The 14541-nt window shown below is 41.9% G+C and overlaps 1 protein-coding gene across 11 annotated transcripts in view; it reads right to left on the bottom strand.

Moving 5' to 3' along the window:
- GRM8 (glutamate metabotropic receptor 8) overlaps positions 1-14541 on the bottom strand; it is a 791912-nt gene that overhangs the window by 402426 nt on the left and 374945 nt on the right. For all 11 annotated transcript variants that reach the window (XM_053256776.1, XM_053256769.1, XM_053256779.1 and 8 more), the window contains 3 exons: positions 4518-4653; positions 3844-3998; positions 1790-1927 (listed from right to left, as the gene is read on the bottom strand). In XM_053256776.1, the coding sequence (XP_053112751.1) occupies positions 1790-1927; positions 3844-3998; positions 4518-4653 (429 nt within the window). The remainder of the gene's footprint in view (positions 1-1789; positions 1928-3843; positions 3999-4517; positions 4654-14541) is intronic.

Below are 14541 nucleotides of genomic sequence, written 5' to 3'. Positions count from 1 at the left end.
AAGACATTTATTGGTTTTTCATGTATATTATACATGTAAAATATGTATGCTATCATTTGATAAAAAGATGGTCAAGGCCATATTTTTGTTATTAGTAGTTGTTATTGAAGAATTTTAATATACTAATGGCACAGCGAGGAAGTAACTTGCCTAGGGAGCAAGAGGTTGCTGGTTTGAATCCCCGATGGTGAGTTTCCCAGACTATGGGAAACACCTATATTGGGCAGCAGCGATACAGGAAGATGCTGAAAGGTATCATCTCATACTGCGCGGGAGGAGGCAATGGTAAACCCCTCCTGTATTCTACCAAAGACAACCACGGGGCTCTGAGGGCACCAGGATTCAAAATTGACTTGACGGCACATTTTGCCTTTAATTAAAACAACACAATACAAGATAACAATCATCCCCACCACAAAACAAAATAGAATAACAAATGATATAATACCATAATCATGAGTAAAAATATAGAAGGTTATCTTTTACAAGAACACACCAAACCCAAAACAACTTACATGAAAACAAGCATGTCTTTAAACTGTCATCAATTAAAATAGCACCTTTCTCTTGAACAAGCAACTCACTTCAGCAGGGGCTATAGTTCAGTGGCAGAGCACGTGCTTTTTGGCTGTTTAATACTAATAGAAACCAAACCAAACAACATAGTCAAGAAGGTAGCAACAGCAGCATTTTCTTATTTATGCATTTTTCTTATTAGTTCAAGCAACTGTAAATGTAAGATTTCTAACTGAAGCTTGTGTTTCATTCTCCTGCTAAATGAGCAAAGAGACACCTTTTTAAAGTGGCAATTCTCTTTATCTATCAGGGAGAGAGCAACTGGCCCTAGCCATCCACAGCACATTATCGCTCTAGCAGCTATTGCTGGTGTCTATCTTACATTCCTTTTTTAGATTGTGAGCCCTTTAGAGAAAGAGAGCCATTGTATGTATGTATGTGTAAACTTATTTAGCTACTTCTGTTGAAAAGCGGTATATAAATATTGGTTGTATTGTATTGTATTGTATTCAAATGCAGAAGGTCCCAGATCGAATTCTATCTATTTCCAGTCAAAGGATCGTGCAGGAAGTGATGAAAAAGACCTAAAACCTAAAAGTGTAGACTGTATGGAGCTAGAGAGACCAATGGTCTGATTCAGTATAAAGTACTTTCTTATATTCACACATGTGAGAGTGATTGATGTTCTAATTAAGCCAGTCAAAGCTTACTGCTCTAAGATCACAGTGTATCATTTCTTGATAAACCTTCTTTGTTTTTCCACACACATCAGTGCAGAAGCTTCAAATAGGAAAACCTCGAAAAGAGAACAATATACATGTTGCCTCTGCCATTAGGTTACTATCAAGACCAGTCTTGATCTTCACAAAAAGTAGATGTGATCAAAATATTTCACCATAGAGTATACCATAGTGGCCATAGTGATATGCAATCAGCTCACACCACACTACCCATTAGAAACAATTGTCCAAGCATTGGCAGCTGTACATGATGTCAGAGCCCTTGTCGACAAAACAGAGGCATCTATGAAAATAAATTCTGAAACAGACTTAAACAATGCTGTTCTTTCCAAAAACACTTCTAGCAATTACAGAATGCTTCCACCGATCTGAGACATTGCCAAAATAAGATTGAGATCACATGGTTCCGGGATTAAGAATGGGAGTATCTAATTTGAGGAACCATTCAACTACTGATAGCACATTTTTTTAAAAAATAAGTTCTCCCTAAAAGAGGTAGCTAGTTCAGAGAAGATATTTATGCAAGTAGTTACCTGTGCACTTCTTTATATTGCTGTTTCTTTTTCCATGAGAACCCAACTTGCATCCAAAATTTTCTTCCCAGAATTCTGCAAACCACACATTTCTTCTGTTATTTGCAAGAGTCCTGCTTCTAAAATATCGATCAAAGCCTATATTAAAAAACAAACAAACACAGAAAGGGCATTAAAATATGGAAGTAAGTGACATACTTGGGAATCTGCTTGAGTGGTATTTTAAAAACCTCATGCATAACTAGAATGATTTATTTGATTCTCTGCTGCTGCTCTTTGTACTCTGTATTGCTTTTATGCTTTTGTTTTAAATTTTTAATCAGATTTGTTTAATATGTTTCACTTAATATTTTAATTGTGTCTTTTTTACCATCTTGTTTTTAAATTTTGCTGTAAACCGCCTTGGGATTGTTTTAATGAAAGGCGGTATATAAATTTAACAATAAATAGATAGAAAGATAGAGCTCATTTTTGTTGTTTTTGATAAAAATCTGGATCCATTTAAAATAATAATAATTAAATCGTCTTGGTGGAAGAGTAAATAAACCTACCATTCCACTTTATAGCTTCTTCTGTGCATATTATTTTAATACACATGGCTGCTTCAAATTGGACCAGGACAGATAATAAAATCCCTGCCATGCAATTTAGGAAGGGGATGCTGATTACCTCCCTAGATGATCCAAGACCTCCCAGCAACACGTGTGGGCAGGAAGCTGTTCATCAAAACTGCCCCTTTAAACATGCTCCAAATATGTGTGTAAAGAAGTATTTGGAGCATGTGTAGAGGGCCCATTCAGATGAACTGCTCCCCCATGCTATAAAGGGAAATCTGTGCTCTTGGCACGTCCTCTTCCTAATTAAATAGGCAGGGATGGTATTGTTGGAGCCAGACCATTCTCTCCATGATAGAATGGCAGAAGCAGGACAGAAGCAATAGCCTTCTGGAGAACATTTATTTCAAATACATTAAATGCTTTTTTGGAAGTGCTAAGTGACAATAGGCTTTTGACATTCACCTGCCCTCCCATTTCATCATTAGCTTTACTACTGCCTCATGCTGCATTAAAAAAAACTTTGAAAAACATTCAAATACCTACACACATTTATCACATAATTATGCTGGTTTTGCTGCAAATTAAAAATCCAAGCACTTTTCATATGAAATTCATTTGAAGCTTCTTAAGCCAAGTGATATGATACTGTATACTACATAGACAATATCCAGTCCTAAAATACATGCTCTTTTTCATTGCAATATTGTGCTTTTGGAAGTTGCACTAATTCTGCCCTTCATACTGCTGCTTTCAAATCTAGCAGTAAGCAGGGAGTGTATAATTTAATTCCAAATCATAAGCACCAGCCTAGGATCTAATACTATCAGATAACCTAAGTAAATTGGCTAGAAAGAGTGTTATGGCTGACGTTGAGAGATTGGTGTGTGGGGAGACCAGGTGAAGTTTTTCATATGGAAAATATCAACTATTTGGAAAAATGAATTATAAGCAAGCTGGGCCTAGCAGAAAATTACTTTTGATTTCGATTTTGTACACAGTAATCTTAAATTGAAGCGCAATGAAATCTACTGTTTGAAAAAAGAAGTGTCTCACTTTGGTAGTAATTATACATAAGGGAATCAAAAGATAATGGCCAACATCCAGACTAATGAAGCAATGATGCTGTGACACTAAGCTGGTGCTACAGGGGAGGACTGATTTTCATTTATCCCCCTTTCCATCTGAAGCCGACTGCAAACCCCAACAATATGTCCTCAGTGGTTGTATAGCCCTCAATGACATGTTTTTGGGAATCACCATGAGCTTCAGAGGAAGCGGACAGTGAACAAAACACACATCCATCATAGCACCAGCACAGTGTTACCAACACCAGCATTTCATTAGTCCCTAACCACACACGCAATGCAAATATAATTCAAAATCTTATCTCGTCAGTATACCATGAAATGGTTCCCTACAGTCCTGAGCTGGAAGTGATAAAATTTGCACTTGAAGGATTCTGCCAAATGTTCACTAGAATTAATGGGATAGTCTTACCATCAATGGAAGCTCTTTTGGGCAAAATGGTGACTGCTCCTTCTGCAATCTCCTCTTGTTGATACACAGGTGCAATTTTAGAACCCCAGCTGTCTGAGCCTATCCAAAGGAAATGTCCCGTTTGATTGGTTTTTCTGGCTGCTTCTAATATTCGCCTATAAACACACACACAAAGTAATAATTTGTAAATGTAAATTAAAACATCGCTAGCTTTTATCCAGTCATCAAACCTGCTTTGTATACTTTCACACCGCCTATTCCTTACACACACACAAAAATCTAAAGCCAAGTCTACAATTAAAGTCTAGAAATTCTAGTTTACACCCATGTCTTTTAAATTGTGCTTGGTTATTTGCTTCAGCCTTTCCCTCCTATTTCTGTCCCACACTTCTATCAATCATACTTGCTTGCTGCATCGCTTTCAGTGCCCATGATATAAACTTTTGATTTGTCATCATATGCAATTTAGAACTTGCTGGGCCACGGCCAATCAGGGACACTGATTACTGTATAATTGCAACAAATGGTCCCATTACCTGAGGACTGCATGAGAACCTGCACTGGCTTCAAATCTAAATTCTATTAAAGCAAGTCGCTTACGTGCCTTAAAATATAACTTTCAATAACCGGTTTCCCATCCTATACAAGACTGAAATAGAAAGAGAAGCAAGCACCTGATATCATCTTCATTTGCAAACATGATCACTGCACGGGCATTAGGAGTCTCCATCAAGCGTCTGATGATCTTATCAAATTCTCCTGGTCTTGGTTCCCGGGGAATTTTTAGGGACTGAGCAATGCAAACACCACCTAGGGAGGGGAAGAAAAGAAAAGCTAAGTGACAAGACACTAAAAAATGTTGTTGGTATATAATCTACATACCTCAGTTTACAAGGAAAATGGCATAGTGCCTTAATGGGAGACTGCCAAGTCAAAAATACTTCAAAAATGTAATTTTGTGACTATAGTTCACACAATGCCATCCACCAATGGAAAGTTTACATGGTGGGCATTTCCTCTCAATTTTATCATAGACTTCCATTTTGGTAGAAAAATATCTATGTGTACAACTTTCTTAGGTTCAAAATTTCTCTTGCACTGCTGTCACCAAAAGCTTTTCCCCTACCTGTGACACACTGATGACATTATACCGGCACAGTTGTGCCAGTAAAGTTAAGATGAGGATTGTTTTTAACATTCTACTGTTATAAGACCTGAGCATTCTATTGCTTATAAAGTCAAAAGGATCTACCCAATCCCTCTGAAATCATGTACTAAGTGATAAGAGACACCACTCCTCCGAATTTGGTGCAAATCTGTTGCAAAATGTCTGAGATACAGCAGTTAAAATTTTCAGCTCCTAAAAAGAGGTTTCAAAGTGTTGGCCACCATTTTTCACCACAGATAATATATATTTTTAAATGTTTGATGTCTTTTTAGCATTCACCAAAAATTCAGGTCCATAAGGGACTGGAACTTTGCTGGTTTGAAGAACATCAGTCTAGTGATTCTTGAGTAATTAATGTTTGAAATCCCCATAATAACAGGGGAAATAACTAAGGGAGTTAGCTAAGAGCATAACTGAGTCTGCCCACTGAGATTTCTGAAGTCAAAGTTGGGAGGGGCAAGTCCTGGCAATTTCTATCTAGTGACTTCCTGGTTCTAAACAAAGGTGCCTGATAAGGACAGTCCAGAAGAGTAGGGAGGCTGGTGGCGGCCGCCACAGCGACCCCCTGTCCCCGCCCCCCACGTCTGATGTCAGATGCAGGGGGCAAGTTAGCCATGCCCCCACATCTGATGCCGGATGTGGGGGCGTGGTTGTCCTCTCAAACGGGGCTGCGTGGCCCCATTTGGAAGGGAGATCGATTGGCCTCGCTTTGTTGGCAGCAAGACCGGAAGTGGCTCTCCCTGCCTTTAAGGCAGGGAGAGTCACTCCAGCCATGTTGCCAATGTAGAGCAGGCCGATTTTGGTTCCAAACAGAGTCACAGGAACCCATTTGGGACCAAAATAATGCCCCCCCCGTGTCTGACATCAGATGCGAGGAGTGTGTCTGGGGCCATACTCATGGCCCCTGATTGGTGGCAGCCCGGGTTCTTTGAACCTGTTCACCCAATGGTGGCTCCACCCCGGGACAGTCTAAGAGCACTCTGGCACTTCTATTGCTAAACAACCATTCCCAGAAGTTCTCGTACCCTTGGACCTCTGGGCCAAAGTCCAGGGCCTACACACTCCCCAGGAGCCTCCAAATCCTGTTTAGTCTGTCCTGGGTGGTGCTGGCCACCATTATGCCAGGTGGCCAAGCATGATCTCTGCTTTAGAGGCAGAGGGAGAGTGGGAAAAGAAATATATGAGATTAGAATACATTAATTTGCATGTTGAAATGTTTCTGCTAATGTATATTTGCATAAATATGCAAGCCAGCGTGGTGTAATGGTTAGAGTGCTGGACTAGGTCTGGGGAGACCCGAGTTCAAATTCCTATTTAGCCATGATACTTGCTGGATGACTCTGGGCCAGTCACTTCTCTCTCAGCCTAACCTACTTCACAGGGATGTTGTGAGGAGAAACTTAAGTATGTAGTATACTGTTCTGGGCTCCTTGGAGGAAGAGCGGGATATAAATGTTAATAAAATAAATAAATAAATAAATAAATAAATAAATAAATAAATAAATAAAATATACTTGTTTTATATTCTTATATTCTTGTTAATTCAGTTGCTGTTTGTGCCCTCAAGAACCCATGTGTTAAAAAATACTTTGTGTCTCATGGTGTGCGTGTGGTGGGGGGAGCTCCAAAGACCTTTAGGTCGAGACTAAAAAATTACCTAGGTGCACCTCTGACCATTCCTCCCCTCCCTTTCCTTTCATGGGCATTTGTTTTCTCCCTCTACCCACTTTCTCTCACACACCCCCACCAAAGGGGGGAAGTAGTGGCTCTCTGCAAAGCTTGAATAAATTACTAGAAAGCAAGACAACTGATTCCACTGGAGCTTACTTTTGAGTAATCACACATAGTAATTTGAATCAGCAGAGGTCCTAGGCAAGAATATGGGTTATCCTTTTTTCCTTCCTCCCAGCCCCTCAGCAAACCATAGAAGGGGGCAACCCTTCTGAGGAGGGAAACTCATTAATTTTTTTGGAGCTTACCTCTCAGTAAAAATGTATAGTATTGGGACCAAGGACCTCATGCTAGGAAGTTCTGAAGAAGGCACCTCAAGCAGGGGTGTAACTACCATTAGGCAAGGGGAGGCGGCCGCCTGGGGGCCCCCACGCCTCGAGGGGCCCCCCAGAGGCAAGTCACATGACTCCCCAACACCCGCAGAGCTTCGGTGCCATGGAAAAGCCAACCCCAAGTTCGGAGCAAAGGCTTTATGCATGCAGCAAAGTCCTTGTCTGCAGAAGCAACTCTGAGCCGGGAGCGCTCTTCCCCATGGGAGGGTGGAGGGACGGGGTTAAAGCGAGGGAGTGGAGTTTTCTAGAGAAGCTGGCATAATGGGGATGTGAGTGTGAGTGCACTATATATTGTGAAGTGTGTGTGTATCAGCAAGGGGCCCATTTTAAAATTTTGTCTCTGGGCCCACTCCAGCCTTGTTACACCCCTGACCTCAAGTGAATCCTAAACACCATTCACACCCAGCACCAAGAAACCATCATTCTGGTAGAGACTGCTCTTGAACATGAAGGTACTACATCAGGGCCAAACTGTCAGTAAATATGGAAGCTTCACTTGGCCATATTTAAGAAATGAAGCCTTCATATTTCACATGTCCAAAGGGCAGTCTACACCACAATAATAGTTTGTTGGTACTGGGTGGGAATGGTTCTGGGATTTACTTGTTGCACTTCTTTGGAGCTTTCTGGAAGCATGTAGCTGGGTGCTGTCAGAAAGAGGATGCTGGGCTGCAGGACACATGCCCTTTCCAGCAGCATTTTGATAACTGAACCTGCAATTCTACAGTACATGCACACCTGGAAGTAAACTCCATTAAAGTCAGTGGGACTTCTTTCCATATAATGAGGTAACAGTTAAACAATCCCTGAAAAAAGGTGCTTGGGGAGAGGGAAATAATGGAATGTTTTTTAAAAACATTGTGAGTGGAAACCAATGTAAAAATCCTGTAAGGTAAACCCACCAGCACCCCACCAAGCACACAGATTGTTCTCAAAGCATCTGACATTAGCCAAAGCTTTCCACAGGGCATAAGATCTGTTAGGATATTTAATACAAAAATGCCAAAAATCCATCGTCTTCTACTTAGTAAAGAATACAGCAAGAAAGAGATAGTGACTGACATAATGAGCAACATTACTCAAAGTTATCCTACTGAAATTAAAAGAGCATGTTAAGGAATGCCTAATGTTCTTTTAATCTAAACGAGCCACTTAATAGCACAGCGGGGAAATGACTTGATTAGCAAGCCAGAGGTTTCCAGTTTGAATCCCCGCTGGTATGTTTCCCAGGCTATGGGAAACACCTATATTGGGCAGCAGCAATATAAGAAGATACTGAAAGGCATCATCTGATACTGTGCGGGAGATGGCAATGGTAAACCCCTCCTGTATTCTAGCAAAGACAACTACAGGGCTCTGTGGTCACCAGGAGTCGACGCACTTTACCTTTACTTTGAGTAAGCCATTATCCTATCAGCCATTAGCTTTAACCATTCCAAAAAGTAGGCTCACTTTCTGGATACTACCATGCAACTACACAGCAGACTTATAAGCATTACCCTATATAAACCTACACGCATCCAGCTTTCACCAAGAACACACTAAATGATACACGGTCTACAGAGAAATCTAAAAAATAACCATATTTGTTCCAGCTCATTTGGACAGGGGCTCACACTTGAAAGATTTACAACATGCATGTCTAAAACTATAGCACTTATCCAATAAAGTGAAACATCAATTGAAATGGCTAGACTGGTACCCAGAGGCAGCCTACCACAGGAAAGATCCAGAAGTGGAAAAAAGTCAGAAGACCAACAGTTGCCACCTACAGCTTCCAATTAAAACCACTACAATGTATTATCAATGGCCTGAAGGCCATCCTGGATGTAGCCCCAGGGCTGCTCCCAAGGAGTCTGCAACTAGCAATGGAGCCTATGGAGCCCTACATGCTCAGTTCTTTCATCACCAGCTGTGGATACTAATGAGTGGAAGGCAAGGGAAGACACAGATCTCAGCTGGATTGGTTGGTTGACCCTCTAGCGGTAAGTAGGGGATAGGGGTGTGCACATAACTGATTCCAGAAGTTTGGTTTGCATTCGAACCGAACCGCCAGTCCGTGAGCCAGTTTGAATCGTACCAAAGCCAGGTTCCGTTTGAGGGTCGAACCGGGCTGAACCAACTTGGAACTGGTTTGATTCAGTTCAAGGGGTATGCTTGTAAAGGGAAATCCAGTGAGGATTCCCCTTTTCAAGCAAAGGGGCGGACCCTGCCTTTAAAATACTTCAGCGAGAGGGCACCCTTACCACTACCACTGGCACCTCTTCTAAAGTCCAGACCTAGTGTAGTGCTCCAGCGCAGCAGTTCCAGCCTTCATATATGCTGGAGTGCTGGACCTGGTCTGGACTTTAGAGGAGCCAGTGGTGGTATTAAAGTGCCCTTTTTACCCCAGCCACTTCTAAAAAGGAATCCTCACTGCATTCCCCTTTCCAAGATACCCCTTGAATCTCCGAACCAGTTCCATTAGAACCAGGGTTGGTTCTACTTGAACTCAGACTGGCACCCCTTTTCTGGGGACTAGTCCAGTATGGGTTCAAACTGGTTGAACTGGCCTGGTTCTATTTGAACAGGCTTTGAATAGAACCAGTTCTGCACATCCCTCATAGGGGAGGGCCTAGGCAAAAGCAGGAAATGGCTGGCAGCAAGCAAATAATTCCTGAAGATCCTGGCTACAAGTCCCAGCGAGAGACTACCTGGAATATGCAGAAATACAAAGGAAAGCTGTCAGTGGGAAGCAAAAGCAGAAGAAGCTCAATATAATACTTGACAAGTAGAAAGAGACCATCCTGTGATGCAATGAGGATCTCAGCCTAATGGCAAGAGAGCAGTGAAACTCCTGAACTTTGTGATTCAGAAACAAAGAGATTATTTGTCAAATTTCAAATGATATGTGATTTGTTCCCATCCTTCCTAACCACTCTCAAGAGCCTTTGACATGGAGGAGACACAGGCAATACTGGACCATACCATTTTTCATTTACAGGCCTTGGGTGATAGACTTGTCCCTGCTCACGGAAAGCCTCCTATCTTACAATGCTATTCATCAGTAACAACAAACTGCATATGAGACATACAAATACAGAGATCCCTGCAACAATACTCTGTCCCCATATCCGCTGCAGCACCATCATCGCAGGACCCCAAAAATGTCAGCGATCAGGTCCTCATTCACTTGTTCAGACTCAAATATGATGTGCCCTTTCTCACGATCACATGAAAGAGCTTTAGGGACGGTGACAGGAAGCAGGAGTTCACCTTCCCAGCAGACAATCCAGGTGGTGGGTCTGGGTATGTGGATCATGTCTTTAGCTGCCATGGGCAGCAGGGTGTGTGGGAATCAGGATGCTGGTCCTGGCCCTCGGAAATCCCACAATGCACCGCACGAGTATGTGGTGCATTGTGGGGATCTCCCCAGCGATCGGTAAACACCTCCCCAGCGAGGTAAATGGGGTTTAAGGGAGTGCTGTCTCTCTTAACCTCATTTAAGAGACGGGCTTCTTAAGCGGTTTTGCCACCGAGGTCCCGCAGGGAGCCTGTCAGCTTCCTGGAGTTCCCACAGGCAGCCAAGCCCTAGCCAGGTCTTGTCTGTTTGTGAGAACAGCCTCAATATATGCTGTTATCTGCTAACAGTGCTACTCTACTGTCTACATAGAACAAGTCAGACTCTTCTCAAAATAATAACTGGACACAACTCTTACATCAGAAACCTGATGTAAGGTTACATTTTAACCTTCTGAGACATTCTGCAGCAGATCTTAAAAAGATAACCCTTCAAAGACAGTCTCAAAAGGAGACTAGAGCAAGAATTGTTGAATTAGAATTTAGAACAAGGATTGACAACGTATCTGCGGATCTTAATCAAGACAAAGGTTTTTGATCACACTGTAAGTTAATTAACCTAGCATATAGAAGTTTATCATCACCTGTCACTGTTATTGTGAATTGCACAATTACTTTTAAGTGTATCTCTAGTGAAAGCCTCTTGCATTTCCTTTTGCCTTTGCCTCACTGTTCACAATTTTCTCCCCTCTATACTCATGTATATATACCCGTGTCTGCTGGAGATTATATGCATCTGATGAAGTGGACTGTAGTCCACAAAAGCTTATGCTACAATAAATTTGATAGTCTTTAAAATGCCACAAGACTCTTTGTTGTTTTTGCTGCTACAGACTAGCACAGGTACCCCTCTGGGAGTGCTGAGCACTGTGACTTATTAAGCATGACAGTAAGTATGCAGTTCACGGAAAATGGTGGCTATAGTAAAGGGGAACTGAACTTGTATGCTTCTCCTGGGAACTCCAGCCTTATATATTCAAATTGCTATCACAGCATCTTAATTAAGTTGCCTTCATTATGTAAGCACCTAATTAAAGTTGCATTGGGTCATCAATAAATATTTTACATTACTCACAAATGAATGAACACAAGCCCAGTGAACATATTTATACATTTCCCTGGCAAAATCTGGGGTGGAGTAAATTCTCAACTTTAAGGACCTGAATACCATGCAAGAAAAAGTTTTGGTTTTTAAAGGAACAAGGTGTCATCTTATGAAATTCATCCTATAAGGCAGGAACCATCCAGATAAAGAAATACAGGTGGCCCTCATTATTCACAGGGGTCCTGTTCCTGCCAATTTCCGCAGATAATGAAACCATGAATAAAGAGACCTTACCCCTATGGAGTTTGGGGTGTTACTACTACTACTACTATTACTACTACAGCTATTTATATACTGCCCTTCAATCCAAGTTTTCAAAGCAGTTTACATAGAAAAATAAATAATACATAAATAAGCTGGTCCCCAAAGGGCTCACAATCTAAAAAGAAAAATAAGGCAGATAGCAGCAACAGAGGGATGCTGTGCTGGGGTTGGATAGGGCCAGTTGCTCTTTCCCTGTTAAACAAAAGCAAATCAGCACTTTAAAATGTGTCTTTTAAAAAGGTGTCTCATTATTCCGTTAGCAGGGGTTGTGGTCAGTTAGCGGGGTTAGGTTCCTTCAGTTTTTAAAAAACACTTAGAAAGCAGAGGAGGAAATTTTGTGAAATGGAGGGAACTTTCTGTTATACAGATTGGATTGTTTAAAAAGAACTGCTGGGACAAATTGTGTATATACAGGAGGCTGCTTTAGCAGAGAGTGAATCAGAACTGCTAGCAAAGCAAAGAGAGAAGCTAGGGGGATGGGATGTGTGTCTCTTGTCTGGGGCTCTGAGAGAGAGAGAGAGAGAGAGAGAGAGAGAGAGAGAGAGAGAGAGAGAGAGAGAGAGAGAGAGAGAGAGAGAGTATGTACAGAATGTACATAGGCTTAGCTTATGCTCTGGAAAGGAGATAGGCGGGCAGCCTTGGCTCTTTGGCTGTTGCCATAGAACCTGACACCCCACCCAGCCACCCCGCAAAACACACACACTCTTGTGATTTCACCCAAAACAATTTAGGCTGGCTATGGACATGATCAGAAGTCAGAGTTGAAGAAAAGAGTCCAAGAGCTGAAGTCTGAGTCCTGGAAAAAGTCAGAGTAAGAGTCAAGAAGAACACAAAGAGGGGGAGCCCTGGAGAATGAGCAGCGAGCAGTTTTGTAAAAGAGAGAGAGAAGGTAAGTTTCTCTGAAGACACAGTTGGAGAATCAGAGTTGAAGAAGTACATGTTGGAAAGCTGAAAGAACTGAGTCCAGTCCAAGTGGAGGAGCTGAGACCAAAGCAGAAGAATTGCTAGCCCAGGCAGAGAGAATCAGTACTGTGGCTGTAGCAAGAGCCGAAATCACAGAAGAACCAGGTTGGATTGAACCCCAAGCCTCTACTGTGACCAGGACAAGAGAAGGAACAAGCCAGAGTTGCTAAAGGGGTTCATCAAGGACCCTAAGTTAGGGCTCAGTAAAAGTCAGATTAGTGGGTGCATTTTTGACTACATTTTGTTTAGTCCTTGGTCTTTTGAACTGAATTTGTGAAGCAACTTTTCAATTAAATTTAAACTATTTACAAAGTAAAATTACTTGTTTATCTTTCAAAGAAAAATTGTAGCTTCTGTTTTCTCCACCCGACACCTATAGGCCTTACCACTCTACCAACATTTATTTTTGCAACTGCAGGTTGAAAGGTTATTGTGTTAGACTCCGCCTAGAGCACAAAAGTCTGCTTGGTGGCAGCAGTTTAACTAGCAATTTTTTGGGAGATCCGTGACTCATGTTAGCAGCAGGGTGGAGCCTCCACACATGGTGGCAAAACAGAGGACTAGGCAGCTATTTCTCAATACTCAACTAGAGCAACTTCAGTGGCATTTTGATGGAGTACCCCTTGCAGTGCAGACTGAAGAGCAGACACACGTTAGTCTCAAAATGAAACATAGAGTTCATCACAATCAACAAATAATATGAGAGAGAGAGAGAGAGAGAGAGAGAGAGAGAGAGAGAGAGAGAGAGAGAGAGAGAGAGAGAGAGAGCTGCCACTGTCCATTTCTTGCCACTACACTATTTCACAAGCAAACCAAATCACAACTCAAGGAAGGTTCAAGACAGGCACCCAAGTTGTGCCTTTGGCAATCTGGGATCCAGCAAAACCAGGTAGTTATAGCAGCAAACAATAGCACAGCATATTATACTAAGCGCTGAGGAAGGTAGGTTAGATTTTGTGGCTTTACAAAATCAAACCTACCTTCCTCCTCTCCTGATGTATCCTCTTCAAGAGAGGCATAAGGGCTTTCTTTGCCTCCCGATCCCTTTAAATATATTTTGAAACTCATTCCTTTTGGGTGTCCTCCTCCCACCCCCATTGGCACTTGATTTCTATTAGGGATGTGCACAAATCCAGAAAAGCCAGCTTGACCCATTCCATTTCTGTGCACACTCGAACTGGACCTGGTTAGAGTTCAAACTGAACTGGTTTGAAAGGCTCAGAGACCTACTGGTAAAGGGGAATCTGGTAAGGATTCCACTTTACTAGTAGAGTTCTGAGCTGGCTTGGTTTGGACTGGGTCCAGTTTAGTTCAAACTCAGACTGAACTGGGCCCAGTTCAACCCCAACTTGAGCCTGGCTTGAGCTGAGCCAACTCTCACACCCCTAATTTCTATGATAACAAGCCAACCAAGAAGCAAGGAAATTGCAAGCCAATTGGAAGCCAGTACCAGAAAGCCAACCAGCAAGGGAAAAACAGATCTCCAAAATGGTACTTGGAAAATATAAAAAATTATATCGAAACAGGGCTTGAAACAAGCTCTGAGCTCGAAACAAGCCCTTTATTTTAAAGGCTGTTCTTTTTCAAGCTCGGAACTCTCGAAATGGCCTGTTTCAAATAGAAATGTTTCAGCAGCAAAACATTCTTCACATCTCTAGAAACTATTGAACTCCATTCAAAACCTATTGAAAAGGCAGTCTTCCAAGTAGACTGAGATTAGTTTTAAAATAGCTTGTACTTTGTCAGAGGCCCCAAACCTGCTCTATGCGACACAACATGCATGTTACTCTTAAAAC

Source organism: Hemicordylus capensis, chromosome 5 (assembly GCF_027244095.1).
Source record: "Hemicordylus capensis ecotype Gifberg chromosome 5, rHemCap1.1.pri, whole genome shotgun sequence".
NCBI classification, from domain to species: domain Eukaryota; kingdom Metazoa; phylum Chordata; class Lepidosauria; order Squamata; family Cordylidae; genus Hemicordylus; species Hemicordylus capensis.
This window is presented reverse-complemented; position numbering and strand designations above follow the sequence as displayed.